This window comes from Marmota flaviventris, chromosome 2, assembly GCF_047511675.1.
Source record: "Marmota flaviventris isolate mMarFla1 chromosome 2, mMarFla1.hap1, whole genome shotgun sequence".
Taxonomy (NCBI): Eukaryota; Metazoa; Chordata; class Mammalia; order Rodentia; family Sciuridae; genus Marmota; species Marmota flaviventris.
The window spans coordinates 6,430,490-6,450,892 of record NC_092499.1 but is presented as its reverse complement, the minus strand read 5'-3'; the positions used below and the strand labels follow the sequence as shown (position 1 = coordinate 6,450,892).

The following is a 20,403-nucleotide window of genomic DNA, read 5'->3' as shown; positions in this document are numbered from 1 at the left end:
AGTATCCACCGGGAAGTCCAGAGCCAGTAAGAAGAGCTTACGAACTAGGATGGACTCGTAAAAATGATAGGATAACCTGAAAGCTGCTTAGGATTTGCCTTCTGGAACTCAGGCGTCTAAGACAGATGGCGGCATTCCACTGTCCATCGTCCCTGTGACCTTCCGCTTGCTTGTGATAGATGGGCTGCCTTGCCAAAGCTGCTGAGGTTGGCAAGTGCCCAGCCTCTGAGCCCAGAACTGCTGAGTGAGGCCCAAGGGAGGGCTCCTTGGGGAGCGATCCTGGGGAACGTCAGTGTGTGCATCTGCAGATCTTAGATGGGAGGGACCCAAGGGCTTTGGGGTTGCTCTCTGTGAGCCCGCCAAAAAAAAAAAAAAAAATATATATATATATATATATATATATATATACACACATACACACATCATACACAAGGCTCTGGCTTCTGATGGCTTTCTGCCCAGGGCCAGACTGGGCACCTGCCTGTGCAGAACACTCTTGTCTCCTGGCCTTGGAAGCCAGCCCTCAGGACTCCCCCACTGCCAGACATCTCAACTCCTTCCTGGAGCCTGTTGACATCAGCTATGGCCATCTACAGCATGGGACTCGGCACCCTATCAAAGCCTGCTCCCCGTGTCCTACTAAAAAAATCACATTTCCATTCACCCTTCAGCCTTCGAAGGACCTGCTTTCCAGCCCCTACAGAGCAGTTGCTGGATGCCACCCCTCACCTCTCAGGGTTTCATGGCCAAGGCTTCCCTTCTGGAGTTTCCAGGTTCACTCGTTTATTCCACACACACATGGCACATTGCATGTCTGGCTGTTTCAGGTACTAATGGGACAGTCGTCCTGGCACATGTGTTGCACCTAGTAGAAGAGAATAAGTGTGGTTGGGTGTAGCACACACCTGTAATCCCACCATTCTGGGAGGCTGAAGTAGGAGCATCGCAAGCTGGAGGCCAGCCTGGCTAACTCAGCAAGACCCTGTCTCAAAAAACAAAAGGGCTGGGATTGTAGCTCAATGGCAGAGCATCCATGGCTTCAATCCCTGGTACCCAAAATAAATAGGACCAGGGGTGTAACTCACTGGTGGAGCACGTGCCTGGCCTGTGGAGACCCGGGGATCCACCCCCCACACCGTGCTGCAAAAGAAAGAGGGGTGAATGCTGTGGATTAAGGGGCTGGGGGCTGTGACACTGGCTTTCCTCTCCTGGACCTGGATATGCTTCTCTGCCAAGCCTCTGCCCTTGGTCGTGGGCGGGCACTGTGTGCCACTTGGGTGCAGGGCTGGGACGATGCAGGGAGAGGCCAGAGGCAGGTGCAAATGATGAGGGCATGTGGGGAGCTTGTCTCCCTTACCCCAGGATGGGGCAGGCATTCTGGGCCCAGGTAAAGGAAACACCCAGGTGGCCTAGTGGGTGGATCACCATCTGTGATGCCCAACTAGGGGAGGGACGCGTTGCAGGAGAGCCCCACTGGAAAGGCCTGGACTTGGGGCCCTGTGGTCCCCACTGTCCCCCCAGAGGCTGGGGAGGGGAGAGCCAGCCACCCCCCAGGGAAGTGAAGACCTGATGTTGGGAGGGGCCCTGGAGGAAGGGTTCTCAGGAAGAAGGGGGCCAGGGCCTTGGATGCTTCCATATGCTTTTTCCTGCTCCCTCTGCTGTGGCTTGAGTATGACCCAAGGGAACATGGGATTGGTCCCCAGGGTAGTGTGTGGGAGATGGTGGGAGCTGGAAGGGGTGGGCTAGTTTGGGAATGCTGCCCTGTGGTGGGGAATTGGTGTAACTGGTGGCCCCTGTTAGCTTTCCTGAGTGGGCTGTTACAAAGCAAGGCTACCCACACACTTGGCCTCTTCTGTAGGAGGCCTCTTCCCTTCTCTCTCAACCATGTTGCCACCAAACCAAGGGGGCCCTCACCAGAGGCCAAACAGATGGGGCCACCTGAGTGACTTTCAAACTCTAAACCTGTGAGCTAAAGAAACCCCCTTATTCTGTCATGTACCAGCCACAGGTACTGTTTTAGGGATTGAACCCATGGGCATCTACCATGCAGCTACATCCTCAGCCTTTTTTATTTTGGTACCAGGGATTGAACCCAGGGGCACTCGACCACTGAGCCACATCCCCAGCCCTGTTTTGTATTTTATTTAGAGATGGGGTCTCACTGGGTTAAAAGCAAGCTCCTCACCTTTTGCTGAGGCTGGCTTTGAACTTGCGATCCTCCTGTTTTAGCCTTCCAAACCGCTGGGATTACAAGCGTGTTCCACCATGCCTGGCTGCCCTTTTTATTTTTTATTTTGAGACAGGGTCTCACTAAGTTGCCCAGGCTGGTCTCAAACTTGCAATCCTCCTGCCTCAGTCTTCCGAGTGGCTGGGATTACAGATGCGCACCACCATGCCTGGCAGGTGTGTGACAGTAATGAAAAATGGACTGGGACACCTTCATAGTACAGGGAGGTGGAGGGGTCCCTCCTTGCTGCCATAATGCTGGGTACATACTGACATCCACTCTCAGGGCCACCCTGGCCCCTCCAGGTGCAGTGAAGGCCTGTGAGCCTAGCCAGCCCCTTTTCACGTCCCCCCGAGCGTGTCCTGATTTCAGTTGTCACTCCCGCCTTCTCATGCCCCACTCTACTGCCTGGCCCTGTATTCAGCAGCCTCTCCCCTCATCCTTCCATTCATTCAGTAACAAAAGGAAGCAAACAGAACTCTCAGCACCAGAGATCATCATGTTCCCTGTGTCCACTTCCCATCCTGTCTCTCTACCACAGAAATGTCCCCATCACCCCTGTGCACAGGTCAGAACTCCTGTGTGTGTGTGTCCATCCAAACTCCACTGCTACAGCCTGAGTGGTGTCAGTGGCCTGGCAGGGCAGGGCCAGCACCCACTCCGAGGGACCCTGCTGGCCACAGAGCTTAGCCCGATGGATGTGGGAAGTGGAGCTAGAGGAGGACCCACAGCCATTGCCCTCCCTGGTGAGCCTCTGGTGGGTACCTGGGTGCTGGAGGCTCGAGGTGAGAGCGAGGAAGTGGACCAGGTAGCATGTGGCCTGGGTCCTGGCTGTGACCAGGGCCTCCCAAGTTCCCTCCCTCTGGTGCCTGAACTGGCACTTCAGCCAAGTCTGTCACTTGCAGTCACAGGGCCTGGCTGCTTGAATCTCCTGCCACAGCATGAAGGAGAGCACAGGACACGAGAGCTGTGGCCTGAAGGGTCGCAGTTCTGGCCCCAGCACCAGCTGGTGGCGTGAGCTGGGATGGGGCCTCTCCTCCGCTGTTGACCCCGCTGCCATGCAGGATGTGGGCACCAGCCCTGGAGGCTGCTGAATGGCGAAGGCCTGCTGTCACGGCCCAGCTGCTGTCTCGTCACCAGCACCCCTAGTGCAGGCAAAGCCGGGAGGGCATGGCTTATGTGGGATGAGGGGTCACAGTTTCCCTCATATCATGAGAAATGACTCACTGAAGGCCAGGCCAGTGTGGGCTTCACACAGGGATTCTGCTCCTTCATTCTGAAGGCCGAAGGGATCAGAGGGCAAAGGCAGAGAGGTCAGCGTGTGCCAAGCTAGAGTGGTGCGGGAGCAGGGCCTGGCCCCCAGCCCTGGAGAGACAGGCACCGTCCAGGCTTCAGACTCCGAGTTCCCCCAAAACCGCCATGGGGTGGGGGTGACCTCTTTGCCTCAACCCTGGGCGGGGCCTGAGTTCCTCACGGCCTGTCCTCTGCTCTCTGCCCCTTCAGGCTCTAAGCCCCACCCCAACCCCTGGTCCCAGAGACAGCTGCCCAGCAATGCCCTTTCTTAAGGGCCTCTGTCCACACCCACCTGCTCCTTTGTCCCCATGGCCCACTTGTTTCTCGATTTCCCATGGGATCTTCAAAGCACAAATCAGGTCCTGTCACTTCTCTGGGTGAAATCTGCCATGCTGTTGGATGCCACACAGCTGTGTACCACTGCCTGTGACATGGGTGATGGAGAAACCCAGGACAGTGCACTGAACATAGGGCCCTGGCTGGCCTTCCACACGCCCAGGGCCAGTCTCCCCTGCACCCCCAGGTACCCTGTCCCCACTTGAGTAGGAAGAGAGCAGGGTCAGGAGTCAGGGGTCACAGGATGGGCTGCAGGCACACGGACCGCAAGCAGCTTTCTCAGAAGCCCCAGGCACCAACTGGAAGTTCCCCTCACTGGCTGGTCAGGGACATGCAGCCACTCAAGCTTCATGAGAGGTGGGGAGATTTTCATCTGGACACTGAAGCCCCAAACATTGGGCAAGCTCCACAGGCTGGTGCTGGGCACTAAGGTGTCTTTAGGGCACAGGAGAGCTGGGCCCTCCCCTATAGTGTTGGGGGCTCAGCTTGTTGGTTCAGCCTTGGAAGGAAGGGCCTCCAGGGCTGGCTGGATCACGGCAGGCAGAAGCTAACTTTAGCTGACCTTCCAGGAAGCCCTCCAGGCGCTTGGGCTGGGCTAGGTCCCACCATGCACTAGTTGCCAGGGTTAATGTGAGCAATGGCTCCACTGAGACATCCCTCTTCTAGGCACGCCCCTGCCCTTCCCTGCTGGCAGTGTCCCCACCACAGGCCTCCCTTAGCTAGGAAAACATCCCAGTGCACTTGCTACTGAGACTGCCTCGAAGCCGTGGCTTTATCTCGAGCTTCACACTTTGCAGGGGAGGAAACAGGTGCTCATGTGAAACCTTAACCTGCCCCAGGTCACGTTGCCAGGGCTGCTGTCAGGAGCGGGGGCACCCAGACCACTGAGCCCCACCCGCAGGGAGATCCAGAGGACAAAGCCCCTCCCACAGTCCACAAAAGTCCCTCACTTACAAAACCATCAGCACTTTATTCCCTTGGTTTCTATACAATAACAAGAGGCTGTACCGAGCTGGGGTCCTCACCGAGCAGTCTGCCTCCTTTGGGGAGTTAACAGTCCTCAGAGTGAAGGGACCCGCACTGGCCTTGCCTTAACCCACTAACAAGCCCTTCTGTCCCTCACAGGGACACCAGGCACTCAGGAGACTGGCTGGCGGGTACCATTTGCTGGGAGTAGACATGGAACTTCCACTCCACGAGCCAAGCTTCCCAGCCTCTGGAAGGGATCCCATGCCACTCTCTGGCCAAGCCTCTACATACTCTGGGGAATCCTGGATGGTGGTAGTGACCCATAAACCCAGATATCAACTGACCTCTGCCCCCATTTGCAGACAGGAAGCCTGAGGTCTCAGTGAAAGGACTTCTGGTTACAGCTACATCATTTTTTGTTTGTTTTGAGACAGGGCCTTACTAAATTGCTGAGGGTGGGCTCAAACTTGAGATCCTCCTGCCTCAGCTTCCTGAGGCACTGGGATTAAAGTTGTGTGCCACATGCCGAGCTGCTGTACCAATTTAACTGTTGAGACTTCCCACTGCCTCTTTCCCCAACCGGTTCTTCCGCTGACAAGGAGACTCCAGACTTCCTGCCAAGGTCCCAGGTCACCCTACAGTAGGAAGGGCAGCTGCTAGGGTACTCTGAGCTGTCATATGGAAAGGCTGGCACAATGGTAGAGCACCTGGTTGTGCCATGCCAAAAGCTCCAAGCCACCACCTGTCCCAATACAGAGGAGGTCAAATCTTCCCTGGGCAGCCTGTCAATCAGAGATCCCGCAGGTAACCTGCAGGGCAAGAGCAGGAAGAGCGGATCTGGGAGCAGGGCTGGAGTGTTGGTGGGGTTTTGGAGTAAGTTCCAGGTCCAGACACCAACTCGGGCAGTCCTGGTGCTAGACGGCTCGGGCACCATCTCTGACCTTCCTGGCTGACACATGTGGATAAGAGGGTCCCATTTCAGCTGAGAAGACCGAGGCCGGAGGAGTGATTCACGGTTCAGGTCAAGCTGATGAGGGAACTGAACCCGGGTCTGATGGAGTGCTGGCCCAGGCTTGAGACCGGCCCTGAGTCTTCATGCCCCTTAGTCACCCTGACAACGTTGTTTTCTGGCACTCTGGTCTGGGGTGATGGCTTCTCAACCTTACATTGCAAGGGGCGGCCTGATGTCTTTGGGGTTTCTGCAGAGTGGCCTGGCCCGAGGGCGGGAGGGGCATCACAGGCTGGAGGGCTGGGCCAGGGCAGGCCCTGCGGGGGCAGCTGGCGCGGCCTCGCCCTCAGGCCGGGCCTCCTCTCCTCTGGCGTAGCTGAGAACCACGGTGACGGTGGCGAAGGTGGCGGCGTTGACGGGGAAGGCGCGCAGCAGCGTGGAGGCCAGCCCTCGCGTGAAGACGCGCCAGCCCTCAGCCTGGTAGCTCTGGCGCACGCAGTCGAGGATCCCGCCGTAGCGCGGGGCGCCCCGCAGCCCATCGGCCTGCAGCCGCGACTTGACCACGTCCACCGGGTAGGTGGACAGCCAGGACATGATGCCCGACGTTCCGCCGGCCAGCAGCAGCTTGGGCACGAGCAGGCGGTCGCCGGGCTCGCAGCCTAGCATGCGCGTGAGCACGTCGTAGGTGAGGAAGTACACGCCGAAGCTGGGCGTCTCCCGCAGCAGCGTGGACGCCATGCCCCGGTTGATGCCGCGCACGCCCTCGCGCTGGTAGATCTGCGCCAGGCAGTCCAGCGAGCCCTTGTAGGTACGGGCTGGACCGGCGTCCTGCAGCTGCAGCCGAGTCTTAGCCAGCTCCATGGGGCAGCAGATGACGCACTGGATGGCGCCCGCAGCCGCGCCAGCCAGGAACTGGTTCGGCGGTGAGTCCTGGCCCAGGGCCCGGAGAGTATTGCCTTGCACCCCGAACACGAGCGCGTTGATGAAGGTGAGCCCCATGAGCGGCGAGCCCAGGCCCTTGTAAAGGCCCAGCACCTGTGGAGACAGAGATACATGCCATCAAGGCGGGCAGTGCTGTTGTGCCTGCCTGGAGACCAGGGCTGCCCAGCCTACCTCCGCAGACTCTCCACACAGCCGGTGGCAGTCTAGCCCACCCAGGTTCATGAGGACCAGCAGAATTATTGTTATTGTTAACTGTGTTTTTGTGGGTACTGGGGATTGACACTCAACCACTGAGCCACATCCCCAGCCCTTTTTATTTTGAGACAGGGCTAAGTTGCTTTGAACTTGAGATGACCCTGCTCCAGGCTCCAGAGCTGCTGGGACCACATGACCACTGTAGTGTTTTTTTGCTTTTCTCGAGACAGGGTACCACTATGTTGCCCAGGCTGGTCTCAACGGATCCTGCCTCAGCCTCCAGGGTAGCTGAACATGACTGGGACTACAGGTGTGCACCAGCACACCCGGCTCCAAGCAGAATTTTATTTGAAGCAAAGTCCTCAACCTAACATGATTTTATATTTCCAAAGTCTTCATGCCCCTTAGTCACCCTGGTGTTGTTTTCTGGCACGCTGGTCTGGGGTGGTGGCTTCTCAACCCTACATTACAACTGCCCGGGCCACTCACACTCTCCTGCTTGATGATGGTCTGGAAACAGTGTAGGGTCCCTCGGTACTGGGGCTTCTCCACACTCTGCACCTGGAGTCGTACCTGAAAGGACAGAGTCCGGTAAGAGGCAGGCAAGCAGGGGACCAGAGCACCTAGTCCCCTGGCTCAGTGCTCACAATTGCCCAGGGAGGCCTCCCAAGGCGGCCCAACACAGGGCGCAGGAACTAGTAGCCTTCTGTAGCTTTGGAGATTCTAAGGCAGGGCAGAGCCAGGTGTTCACGCCTCTTCAAGGGAGGATACCACTACAGGGACAGCTAGCTGTAGGTGGGACAGGAGGTCCCCAAGACCTCCAACTGAGACAAGCCCCTTGTTTTTTGCCACTATTGCACAGTATGCTAGAGTGGGACATGAACTGTCTCCTGGGACCAACCTATTGTCCAGGTGACACCTGTCATCCCAAACCATGGCCAAGGCCAAAGGAGTTCCCAACCTCATGACCCGTAGCTGGCTCTCCTCCCTGGCGGGCCTCAGGGCAATGGGCATGGGTCGCACTATTGCTTGGGTCCTGTCAGTAGCCCCTTGTGAGAACTGTGGTCACAAGTTAATAGTAGTGACAGGAAAACAGCTGAGAGCCTCCTTGGGGACCCATGGCAGCAATTCTGGGGCCTGTCTCCTCCAGTCAAAGCAGTCTTTGTCAAGAGCTTATCTCTGCTCATTCACAGGCTCTACCCGGCACAGGGGGAGGGGCGTTTCCTGAACTTGGAATCCGCGTCACGGGGCTGGGAAAACTAGGTCACATCATATTCTCAGGAGTGGGTTCCCTAGATCTGACTCGGAAATAGTCCTTATCACAGCCAGGGCTTGGGGAGCAGGTGCGTCACACCCATTATCCCTGGGCACTGCCAGGGGTCCCAATTCCAAGACGGGAAGACGGAGGCTCAGCAATGTTCTGAAACATGGCCACGGCTGTCCTCTCCAAGGACGCAAGCAGTGCTGGGGAGGGTGAGGGCAGGTCAGGGGTGCAGCAGGGGAGCACCCTCCCAGGGAAAGCCAGGCTTCCTCGGAAGCCTTAACACTCTCCACCAAAACAGGTGGGTCTCCCCACTGGTCAGTGCACCACAGAGAGTCCTGTTAGGAAACACGGTACCACCTCTGCACACAGGCCCCCAGTGGCCGGAGCAGCTGGCAGTGGCGTGCCCCTGGCGCCGACTCGCCCCAGCACCCTTCCTACCCTGATGCCCAGCTCTCTGCCAGGACTTGGCAGGGAGGGGAGCAATTTTCAGAGCAGAAAAGCAAAACCCCTCCTTGAATTCTAGCCCATACTAACACCAGGCACTGCAGCTCGCCTGGGGCCCGCGAGGCGAGTGTCTTTCCCTTCAGTGTTCTGGGTCTCCAGGGCACCTCTGCTTCTCCTGAAGCCCTCGACACTGGCACTGCGGGCTCTCAGCAGAACTGATGTGAAGCAGCACTGTCCCTTCCTTGGGTCAGCCTCACTGACATCTGGGCTGTCTTTAAGTATCTGCAGGACACAGGCACCATTGAGTGCCCAGGCCCAGCAGCTGGGATGTCAAGCTTAGGTCAACCGAGCTCTTGGTGTTGACCTGGGTCTGGAAGAAGCCCTCACTGTCTGGGAGTGAAATCTGGCCCAAGTCCGAGAACACCCAGAGCTGAGGCTCTTCACGTCTTGGGATGACAGGAGCTCCTCTGAGGATTGAAGGGAGTGGCAGAGCCGCCCTGGGGAAGTGGGCATTTGCACTCAAGTCCAAGAGGCTCCCAGCTCCCCCAGGCCTGGGAGACCCGCCCCCCACAAGAGCCCCCGATTCAGAGGGGGCTGATTTTTCTCCACCAGCCCCACCCGAGCCCCCAGCCCAGGACCTGTGCTGGGCCCAACTTGCCTCATGCCCTTCCTGCCCCTGCCAGGCCTGGGGAACTCTGGGGGTGGGGTGCGGGCACAGGCCTGGGTGGGCGACGAGGAGGACCGCCTGGTCTGTACTCACTAGCGCTCCGGGTGAAGCTTCCACTCATCTGCAACAAAGTTACTTTGCTACTTTCAGATGGCCCCTAGCTCAGACAGCAAAGGCATTAAAGAACACAAAATGTCAACATCACATCCAGGTGCGGAGCCCCTCAGCCAGCCTCCCACCACCCCTCCCCTGCCCTGGGGTGGCCATCACTACTTTGGGGACAGTGTCTCTGCTTACTGTCATGTCCGATGCAGTAAGGCAGAAAACTACCTTTGCACAAAACTGTGTGGGAAGGGTCATGCCTGAGGACTGGCTGTGGTTCTGGGTGTGACAGAGAATAACTGAACCTGGGCCCAGGAACCTGGAGGAATGAAGTGTGAATTTCCCAGGGATGGGTCAGCGTGGGCCAACAGGGAGCTCAGTAGTCTCCCTCACGTGTTCCCAAGCAAGGCTCCAGCTATATGAAAGGGGCCTGTGACATCGGGAGTTAGAGTAGTGGATCCTGTAGGTGACGGATATAGGAGCAGAGGTCCAGGGGCCTCCAGGGACTGGCCATGTGCTATTGCTGGGTGGTGGCCACTCGGGCCAGTTAAAAAGGCACCCGGAGCAGCAGTGAGCAGGAGCCCGCTGCCAAGGGACTGCCGAGGGCTGCCGAGGGGCTGCACCACTGCTGCTTTTCAGAGCAGCCTCGGGGCAGTGGGGGGGGCAGTACAGGATGGGCGCTCTCTGTACCTGATGTAGGGTTAGGGTTAAAGTTGTTTTTGCAAAGTATGTTACTTTTGTAATAGAAAGCTAAACTGAGTGTGCGCACCTGATGATTAAAACACATTTTAAAAATATCACATGCCCTCAGGGCCAGGGCCAGGGCCAGGCCCTGACTACAGTGTGCATAAAACCAGCCTGGCTGGTTTCCCAATTTTCTTTTAATGAGAGTGCTTAACTTCCACACTGGAAAGCTGCAAAAGCCCACTACAGGGAGCCAGAGATGCGGACCCTGGATAGGCCCAGCACAGCAGCAAGTGGTCATGGCGGGACTAGAGGGCACAGGATGATCCCTGAGGACAGGCTGGCTCCCCAACATAATAAAAAGCTCAGCTTTTAAAGGTAGTTTGGCCCAAATGTGATGCCATGGGCCACAGTGGCAAAAAGAAAAAGAAAAAAAGGTGCAAATGATTTTCTCATTGGCCATCCTCTGTTCCAGGGAGGGGTGGTGACAGTACAGAGGCTCCTGCGTGTGAGAGGTACAGGGTCTCCCTGGGCTCAGCAACTCAGAATACCTAGGAGGCTCCCAAGCCTGACAGGGACCACCTGGGATGAGTGGGAGCCTGCAGATTCTCTGGCCAGACCCAGCCAAGTCAGCGCTTCCAGGCCTGGCCTCTGTGACACAGGCTGAGGAGAGGCCAAGGTACTGGTTGGCTGGACACAGCAAGAGGCACTGGAGACACATGACCATAAGATACAAACACAGTGTAACATGGACACTGCCAGGCTGTCCTGGGCTGCTCTGGCCTATGGGCAGCTCCGTGGCACGGGCATGGCAGTGGCCTCACTCACAGCAGGCCCATGCAGGAGACTCGGGGCTCCTGCTTACCAAGAAAGCCTGGCCCTCTAGCCTTCTCCCCAGATTTGCCTACAACAGGTGGAGGTCTGGGCTTTTCAGAGCTTGCATTTAATCCCACACAAACCATCCTGACAAGCACTGGACAGCATGAGTCTGGCCCCTAATGATCTCATCCAACCCCTCGCTTTGCATAGGGGAACATCTGGGTCTCGGGGAAGTGACTACCCCAAGGTCAGGGGGCAAATGGGCTGGCAGGGGAGGCCTGGACCAGGGACAGAACTTTTTAAGGTCAAAGCCAGTACATAAAGCCAGGCTCTCCTGCCGGCACTGGAAGAAATGCCAGCCTGAAATTAACAAGTTATTTCCTTTGCCAACAAACACCTGGTTCACTGAAAAAATGGAACCAGGAAGTCCACCCATCCCAGCTCAGGATGACGTGTCTTGCCTCCAACTCTGCCTTCCCGTTGGGAAAGACCGAGTTCAGTGTTTGCAGCAAGTGTAGAAGGTGCGAACACCATCCTGCCGCTGCAGCCTGCCTGGGCCCCTGGGAAGACGGCAGGGGAGGGTGCTGACTAGGGTCAGCATGAGAACACAAATCCCCACCCGCAGGGTAAAAACTGGTGAGGTTCCGGGAGGACATGGGTTTGCTTGGTTTCTGTCCTGGTGTCTGAGAACCGGAACTCTCCAGTTGATCCAGGCATGGGGCCCAGCTCAAGGGAGTGCCTGCCCCAGGCCCATTCCCAGAGCAAGCCGCACATGGGATATACCTTAGGTTTTTGGCCACAGACACTGCACAGGTGAACACCAGCGCTGGAAACAGTCCCTTAGTTCTGATTCAGTTTCTCAAGTAGGAACATCACTGCTCTGTGAAGATCATGTTCACTGGAAAGCTGACAGGCTTGACTTCTCAGTATTTCTACATGTTCTCCCTCGACTCTTCTTTTGCAGTACTGGGGACTGAACCCAGGGCCACGTGCATGTTCTGGAAGCACTCTGTCACTGAGCTACAGACCGACTTCTTTTTGGGGGGGATGGGGGGATAGGGTCTTTCGAAGTTGCCGAGGCTGTCCTGGAACTCATGATCCTCCTGCCTCAGCCTCCCAGGTCATTAGGATCATAGGCTGGCTCCACCGCACCTCCTTCAACTTTTCTTTCAGGAAAATATCTGAATTCATTCTGAGTGAGAAGAAAACTGCCCTTCAGCAACCTCAGCTGGCCAAGCCCAAGAATGAACTTGGCCATGAACTCAACTTGTGGTTCAGCCCCAGCTGGGAAATGGAAGAAGAGCCCAGAAGGAAGTCGGCTAGGTGGGTGGGAAGCAGCTGCCCTCCCAGGTGTCTGGAGAACTTGCCTGCTATCTTCTTCTAAAGCCCCTGGGATGCCCTCAGATTCGTTCCTGAGGTTGTAACGCTGCAGCCTCTTTCCAACATCTGTGCCTCCATGAGGGCCTGAGAACCAAGAGTGACAGAGACTCACCTTGACGGTGTCAAATGGGTGTCCCACAAGCACGCCTGCCACACCTGGAAGAAGAAACGTGTACTTGTGAGCAAATGCCCCAGAACCTTGGGGATGGGGTCTGGCAAGGAGAACTGGGCGGTAGCTGCTGGGAGGAAGGGGACACTGACTGTGTGCCCGTGGGGCTCCAGGCACACCCTGTGAGCTCCTGCCATCCTGTCTGGTGGCGTGTGTGGGGTGGGGTTCCCAAGGCCAAACCTGCATCTTCCAGCTGGAGGCTAGAGTCCCTTTCCTTGCCCCACACTGCAGTTGAGGGGTCTGGGCAGCGGACCAGAGCTGCCCTGAGGCTACCCACGGTGTTTCTAGGATGTCCACTGCCCTATATACCTCTGGCTTGGGCAGCTTACTCCAGGGATGCTGGAATTTGGGGTCAGCCTGTGACCCAGACTTGAACTTTCCCTCTGCTACTTAGCAGGCACATCCACCAAGGACTCAGTGTCTGGGCTTCACTCTCCTCACCTGAGCAGGTGATGAGCATCTGTCTCCCTGAGGGCCATCACAGAGATTAAATGATCAAACAGGGGGACAGGCCCCGGAACTGTCTGCAGTGAAGTAGGTGTAACTGACACCTCTGCTCTTTCCCTGAGTGGGAGCCACCTCAAGCCTAGGGAGGCATCTTGTGACTTTGTGGTCATGCTTGGTTACATATTAGTTCAGGGCCTGCCAAAAATTCAGCCCCGCTATAAGGATAAAGTTCACCCCTCCAACACGGCTCAGAAACACTGCTCCAGTCCAAATCTCAACATCACTCCTGAATCTCAACATGACTACCACAACAGCCTGGTTACCCCATTTCACAGGAGAAACTGAGGCTCGTCAAGGTCAAACAACTGATGCCAACTCTCACACTTCCCTAGAACCTTGTGTGTAAACCTGTTAAGATTCTCCATTTGTGGGGCTGGGGTTGTGGCTCAGCGGTAGAGCGCTCGCCTAGCATGTGTAAGGCCCTGGGTTCAATCCTCAGCACCACATAAAAATAAATAAATAAAAGTATTGTGTCCAACTAAACTTTAAAAAAAAAAAAACCCTGCAAGAAGCCCTGAGTTTCATCTCAGCACAACAAGGTGGGGTGGGGGAAGCATGTGCTTTGTTGCTAATAGTGTATTTGTATCATTAAGAGTCAACACCAGGGGCTGGGGTTGTGGCTCAGCGGCACAGCGCTCACCTAGCACTTGTGAGGCCCTGGGTTTGATCCTTGGCACCACATATAAATAAAGTTATTGTGTGCAACTACAATTAAAAAAATAAACGGGCTGGAGCTGTGGCTCAGTGGCAGAGCGCTCGCCTAGCATGTGTGAGGCACTGGGTTTGATCCTCAGCACCACATATAAATAAATAAATAAATAAAGGATCTATATCAACAACTAAAAAAAATTTAAAAAAAATAAACAAACATCTTTAAATAAATAAGAGAGTTGACACTGGCCCAGCATGATGTCACATGCCTGTAATCCCAGCAACTCAGGCAGGAGGCAGGAAGACGGCAACTTAGTGAGACCCTGTCTCAAAATAATAAATAAAAAGGGCTGAGGATGTAGCTCAGTGGTAGAGTACCCCTGGGTTCAGTACTGCCAAAAAAGGGGCTAACATTTGCTAAATAACAAACAGTAACATTCGATCTCCTAGTAACGCTTCTTAATATGTTCATATTCTAATTTTTCCACTCCCATTCCTGATAAAGGACAATTAAGCCATTTTATAGATGAAAAATCTGAGGCACAGAGAATGTTCGTGGCACAGAGCGAGTGAGTGATGAACCAGAATTCAAACCTGGACCCTCTGGCCCTGGGGCCTCCTCCCCAATGCTGACCTGCTGTCTCCAGAGAGCTGGCCATATATTGTTTTTTTTGGTAGAGGCTCTTAACCACTGAACCATGTACCCAGCCCTATTTTGTATTTTAGAGACAGGGTCTCACTGAGTTGTTTAAGGCCTTGCTCAGTTGCCGAGACTGGCTTTAAACTTGCAATCCTCCTGCCTCAGCCTGCTGAGCTGCTGGGATTATGGGTGTGCACCACCATGCCCAGCAGGAGAGCTGGCCATTTTGCCAGCTGATGCCCGAAGGTTAATGGAGCCACTACATATCTACTTCTCAAAGTGTGCTTTATCTTGACATGATGTCCTCTTCTTCGGTTCCATGCTGTGGTCCTCAGGGTGCTTCTGGTACTACCCTGCCAGGCCTGCTTCCTATTTGGCCTGGTAGAGTTTTGTCCAGCTCTTAACTCTGAACCTCTTTTTGCTACTGTTTTAGATGTTTCTTATAAACAACCTGTAACTGGACCACTTCCCAACCCAATCTGAAGCCGTCTCAGATTTCATCAAAACAACTGAAAGATCCACATTATGCCATCTTATTTTATGCAAATGGTTTATTTTACTTCTTTTCCTTTTCTGAACCATTTTTGCAAGTTTGGGAAATTACTATTTATTCTGGTTTTTTAAATTTTTTTTAAGAGAGAGAGAGAAAATTTTTATTATTTTATTTTTTAGTTTTCGGTGGACACATCTTTATTTTATTTTTATGTGGTACTGAGGATTGAAACCAGCGCCATGCGCATGCCAGGGCAAGTGTGCTACCGCCTGAGCCACATCCCCAGCCCTTTAATTTTTTTATAGTAGATGGACACAATACCTTTTTATTTTTATGTGGTGCTGAGGATCAAACCCTGTGCCTCACATGTGCTAGGCAAGCGCTCTACCACTGAGCTCCAGCCCTAGCCCCTGTTCTATTTTTAATGTTCTGTGCGACTGGGGATGGAACCCAGAGCCTCGCACGGCTGAACTAGTGTACTTGCACTACCACAGAGCTACATCTCCAGTCCTGTCCTGTTTATCCTCTTCCTTTTTTAATTTCTAAGTCCAACAGAGGGTTTATTTTTACGTCTAACACTTCTAATCATTACAGAGAACAAGGCAAGCACCCACCACCCCAAGGCTCTCTGTGCCCCTTTCAGCCCCACCCTGCCACCTTCCACTGACGAGAGCCTGTAAACCAGGGAGCCTCACAGTTCCCTGCATTCTCTCTCCTCCTGTTTTGGTTTCTGCTCCAATCACCTGCCGTTCTGCTGGAGCCTTTCTTGGTTACTTCTCCCAGATAAAACACACAGGGCAAATGCCCTCTGAACTCTTCTTTGTGGCCCTGGGGATGGAACCGGGGCCTTGCCAGGCTAGGCAAGTGCTCTACCACTGAGCTCCAGCTCCAGCCCCTCTGAATTCTTGCTCATTTGCAAGATACATTTCTTGACACTATGCTCTGGTGAAGACTTCTGGGTGCAGGCAGTAAGGGTTCCCTTCACCTCAGGCCTTCAGTGCTGTAGGTGAGAGATCTGTTGCCAGTGTGTTTCTTTGTCACAAACTATTTACCTCTGCAATCATTTTTTAAAATGTTTTTTTTAGTTACCAATGGACTTTTATTTTATTTATTTATTTGTGGTGCTGAGAATCAAACCCAAGGCCTCATGTGCTAGCCAAATACTCTACCACTGAGCCCACCTCTGCAATCTTCTCTGCATATCAGGGGAATGTCAGCAGGGGATGCCAAGGCTGAGTCTCCTTTAGAACCCGTCTGGAACTCCACCCACCCTTTCACTATAGATTTTCCCCACGCAGGGAAAATCTCCACTATTATTTATCTATCATGTCCATCATTTCCAGACCTGCTCCTTTCCTCCTTCTGGAGCCCCCAACATTCCACCAAACTCTTCCCGCCTGACTTTCATCTGTTTCTGGTCCTTCGGGCATCCTTTTTTCTTCTGTGAGATCTGCCCCCCCCCTCCGCCCCCAGTACTGAGGATGGAATCCAGGCCCTCATCCAGGTTAGGCAAAGGCTCTAGCGCTGGGCCACATCCCCAGCCCCCTGCTTTTTTTTTTCTTTCATTTTTTATTTTAAGACAGGATCATGCTAAGTTGCCCAGGCTGGCCTTGAACTTGCAATCCTTCTGCCTCTGCCTCCCAAATAGTTGAGATGATGGTGAGGGCCCCACCCCAGCTAGAGCCACTCTCTTTTTCACTTCATGCTCTGAATCTCTGTTTTGGGGGGATTGCTTTTTTACTGTATTTACTTATTTGTTTTTTGGATGCTGATCTATCCCAGGTCTGCACACATGCTAAGCAAGTTCTCTATCACTGAGCTACAATCCCAGCCCCTGCTGTGAATTTTCAGAATTTATAAATCCTAGTACTAGAAGCTGTTCACGTGGGCTGTACCTGGAAACCTAGTCTCCTGTAGGTGCCACTTGACCTTCCTGTCCCTCTAGCTGGACCCAGCAGTGGGGTTCCTTTCCTGTGGGTAGCTGGTCATGCCTCTGACCCCAGACTTACCCAGATGCCAGCAACAGCCTTAGTCACCTCTGGGATGGGGTGAAGAGGGCAGGTTGCTACCTCTGATGAGAGGCCCTAGCTCTAAGCACTGGCATCCCATTCCTACTTTCTCCTCTTACCTGCCTGCATGTCCTTAGTTGTGAGGGCTGGACCTCTCACCAGAACCTCCCCCAATGGGAAGAGCGTGGAAGGTGGGGTCTGTCTCCAACAGGGTCTCGGGTCTTACCCTTTTCACCTCACAGTCCCCTTGAGAGCCAGGAAGCCCTGCCTCACCACTTCCCTTGACAGCCCCCCAGAAAAAGTGAACCCAGTCTCCCAATTCCAAAGCCTTGGCCCACTGCCTTACATGAAAAGCTGGCTTAGCTAGAGGTGGGGGTGGTCCACGCCTGTAATCCCAGTATCTTGGAGGCTGAGGCAGGAGGATTACAAGTTCAAAGCCAGCTTCAGCAACTCAGTGAGTCCCCCCCAAGCAACTTAGAGAAACCCTGTCTCAAAAGTTTAAAAGAAGGGCTGGGATTGTGGCTCACTGGTAGAGCACCTGCCCAGCAGATGTGAGAGGCAATGGGTTCCATTCTCAGCACCATATATAAGTAAATGAATGAAATAAAGGTCCATCAACAACTAAAAAATATATTTTTAAAAAAGTTTAAAATAAATAAATCCAAAAAACGGTGGGGTGGCTGAGAATGTAGTTCAGTGTTGAAGCGCCCCTAGGTTTAATCCCATGTATCCCCCCAACAGCAAAAAAAAAAAAAAAAAAAAAAAAGCTGTCTCTCAGGAACAACCCCCACTCCATGTTCCTCCAGGGGAGGAGAGAGACCCCTGTCCCTCTGGCACCTGGTGGTGGGATGAGGCATCAGAATGACAGATCAGTGCTCCTCGTGTAATTGAGTACTTCTCTGTGCCTCCTCCTGCCCATGCCCCATCCCTACTGCCCATCTGGGGCAGATCCCCTCTCTGGGGAAGGGAGACAGTCTCACCCTTGCACTATGCAGGGCCCTAGGAACCTGCCAATCAAAGTGCCTACTCTGCCTCCCCTGGCCCATCCCTAGGCCAATCAGCTCACACATTCATCTCAAGTGGGCCTGTTGAAGGGGACACACCATCCTCCTTCATGAGTATGTGCATCAGGGCCCACAGAGGGAAGCACTGCCATCTCCTACTCTTGACCTCCATGATGGGAGGGACTCAAACTAGAAAGGACCAGCCAGGGACCTTGGGGACCAGATCCCAAGGTGTTTGTTCTGCCTGATCCCTGTTCCTATGCAGCCTAGGGTGCCAGAAGCCCAAAAGGCAAGCCTGAGGTCGGGTCACTTTCCAGTGGGTCATCCCCCAGTGGCCCAGCTCCACTGGAGAAGCACTGTGATTTTCACTAGTCTCTCTACCTTTCTGGGCCTAGATTTCTCCTCTGTTGGATGAGACCAAGAGAGAGGTTCTCTACCAACTTCCATCCTCAGTCACCTGAAAAGTTCAGGCCTATGCCTGCACAGTTGCCATGTAAGTGAGCACAATGCACCCAGGGCTTGCACTGCAGACCAGGGCCTGGGGGGTGGTCTACACCACAGCCAGGGTGCTGCACCCTAACCTTGCCCCCAACCCTAGGACAGGATCTGCTGGTGCCCTGAGGCAGAGCACATGTACACAACCTCCCCCTGGTAGGTTCAGTGAGAATGGGCAGAAGTGCATTCCAGGCAGGGTACCTGCCTGAGCAAGAGTCCAAGGGATGACCCAACACATGTGTCGGGTTGGTTAGGGTCTCTAAGCAGGCTTGGCCTTAGGAGTGTTCTTTTCCCAAACTTAGGGACTCCCAGGACACCTCCATTGAAGGACTGCAACTACAGAAGGAACCCCACCCCTGTAGGGAAAGAATCCACCCTCCCCAGGAGAAGGGAGTGGGTCCTGGCCAGCAGAAGTGTATCCCTGCCCCCTCCCACTTCGCAGCATCTGTTGAAAGTGGGTAGAGGGTGCAGAGGAGGGTCTTGGGAGCTGTTGGGACAGGGTTGGGTATCTGGAAGCAGGATCCCTAGAGGCCACTTCCCCTACCCTTCTACCCACACCCAGGACTTGGAAGAAATCTCCCACCAAATTGCAGGAAACTCTGGGCTGCTTCTTCCTCCAGCAGCTTCCATAAGTCTAATTGGAAACAGACTGGGAAGTTCTTCAACCCCTTCGGCACACATCACTGCCCTGGACACGCACCTGTCCAACTAGCCTCCTCTGCCCAGGAGGAAGCTCCCTGAGCTAAATGCCCAAGGCACTGCCCAACAGCTGCTCCTCTTCCTAGGGGGCTCTCTGCTGGCTGGTAGCTGAGGGCTGTATTAAAGTCAAATGCAAGCAGATGAGCAGCGGGGAACGGGGAACAAGGGCAGGTGATTGAGGAGAAAAGCAGCCGACTTCAGATGCAAATGGACTGGGCAGGCCGTGAGATAACCAGCCAGATACTCTGCCTGACACGCTGGGTCCGCCACCTCCTGGGGGCTAAACCAGGCTCTCTGCTAATACTTGTTGAATAAACTGACCTTTAAGGGGAAAGCAGAGAAACTAAAGGCCACACAGGTAAGTGCAGTGCCCAACGCCCACGGTCGGAGAGTCCGGTCGCAGGCTGGGGAAGGAACCCTAGCGCCCACCCCTGCGTCACTGAGGGTGCCCGCACCAGCTTGCTCGCGCGGCGTGTCAAGCCCGCCGCCTCTGGCTCACGGAACCGCGTAGGTAGGGGCAGGCGAGCCAAAGCGTGCACCCAGGACTTGCACTGCAGACCTCGCTCCGGCCTCGCTCGACGCCCGCGTTCAGGCGAGTCCACTAAGGAGGGCCCCGCCCGGACAGCTGCGGGAAACCCGGTCGGGTCCGCTACCAACCGGACCGCCTGGGAAAGGACCCTGCACCGAGTGGGCGCGGGATAGAGCTGCGGGATGCTCCAGGGACCTATGGGGAGGGCGCAGGGGGCCGCGGCGCATCCTCCAGAGCTCCAGACCTCCACAGCATGCCTCCACGGACTGAAAAGACACCTGCCCCCGCGCGCCTCGCGCCAGGCGCCCTCGGGGCCCAAGTAGACTAACGCCCACGAGACCGCAGAGGGCATTGTTATTCCGCGTTCCCGGCGGAAGACCTCAGCCGGAGGCAGGCGCCGGTCCGAGGGCTCACAGCTGGGCTGGCCCGCATCCCCGACGCCTCGCTCCGGCCCCTGAGCCCGACGCCTCCTTACCCCCAGCGCATCCAGCCAGGAAGTCGAGCGCCATGGCCGGGTACCGGCGAGGCCGTGCTTTCTCTTCTTCCTTCTCCTTCCCGGACCCCTCACCCGGCCGGCCGCCGTCGAGGGTCCCTGCGTGCTGTACTGGGCTCGGCCTGGCCTCCTGCTCGGCGCCGGGCGTCCGAGATCGGGGCGGAGGGGCAGCTCCAAATACGGCTCCCGCGCTGCGCTGCCGCTGGCCAGCTGGCTAGCCCTCACCGCCGGGCACCCGCCTGCCACCGGCGGCCGCTCACCTCGGACCGCGCCCCGCCCTCGGCCCGCCCGCTCCGCGGGGCGCACAGCGCAGCCAATGGGCGCGTGAGGTGCGGACAACGCCCCGGGCGCCGCGCGCTGCCGCCGATCCCCATTGGCTGGGCGCGGCCGGAGGGCGGGGCGGGGGAACGTGGCGGGCGTGGGGGTGGGACGCCGTAGTGCCG

At 55.4% G+C, this 20,403-nt stretch overlaps 2 protein-coding genes across 5 annotated transcripts in view; one reads left to right on the top strand and one right to left on the bottom strand.

Moving 5' to 3' along the window:
* Positions 1-13,415, top strand: part of Yy1 (YY1 transcription factor) — a 48,352-nt gene extending 34,937 nt beyond the window's left edge. Inside the window, exon 3 of the mRNA XM_027946684.3 lies at positions 12,065-13,415. Coding sequence (XP_027802485.1) covers positions 12,065-12,275 — 211 coding nt within the window. The 3' untranslated portion in view covers positions 12,276-13,415. The remainder of the gene's footprint in view (positions 1-12,064) is intronic.
* Positions 4,807-20,228, bottom strand: Slc25a29 (solute carrier family 25 member 29). 4 transcript variants are annotated; one of them, XM_071607542.1, is made up of 5 exons: positions 19,943-20,228; positions 12,384-12,427; positions 8,710-8,901; positions 7,401-7,484; positions 4,807-6,809 (listed from the first exon to the last, which is right to left on the bottom strand). In XM_071607542.1, the coding sequence occupies exons 1-5, from the start codon at positions 19,974-19,976 to the stop codon at positions 6,060-6,062; spliced, it is 1,104 nt and encodes a 367-aa protein (XP_071463643.1). In that variant the 5' UTR covers positions 19,977-20,228; the 3' UTR covers positions 4,807-6,059. The 4 variants fall into 4 exon arrangements, with proteins under 4 accessions (XP_071463643.1, XP_027802487.1, XP_027802488.1 ...); XM_027946686.2 differs by lacking the exon at positions 8,710-8,901; XM_027946687.2 differs by lacking the exons at positions 12,384-12,427; positions 19,943-20,228 and adding an exon at positions 8,984-9,179.
* Positions 20,229-20,403: the final 175 nt, after the last annotated feature.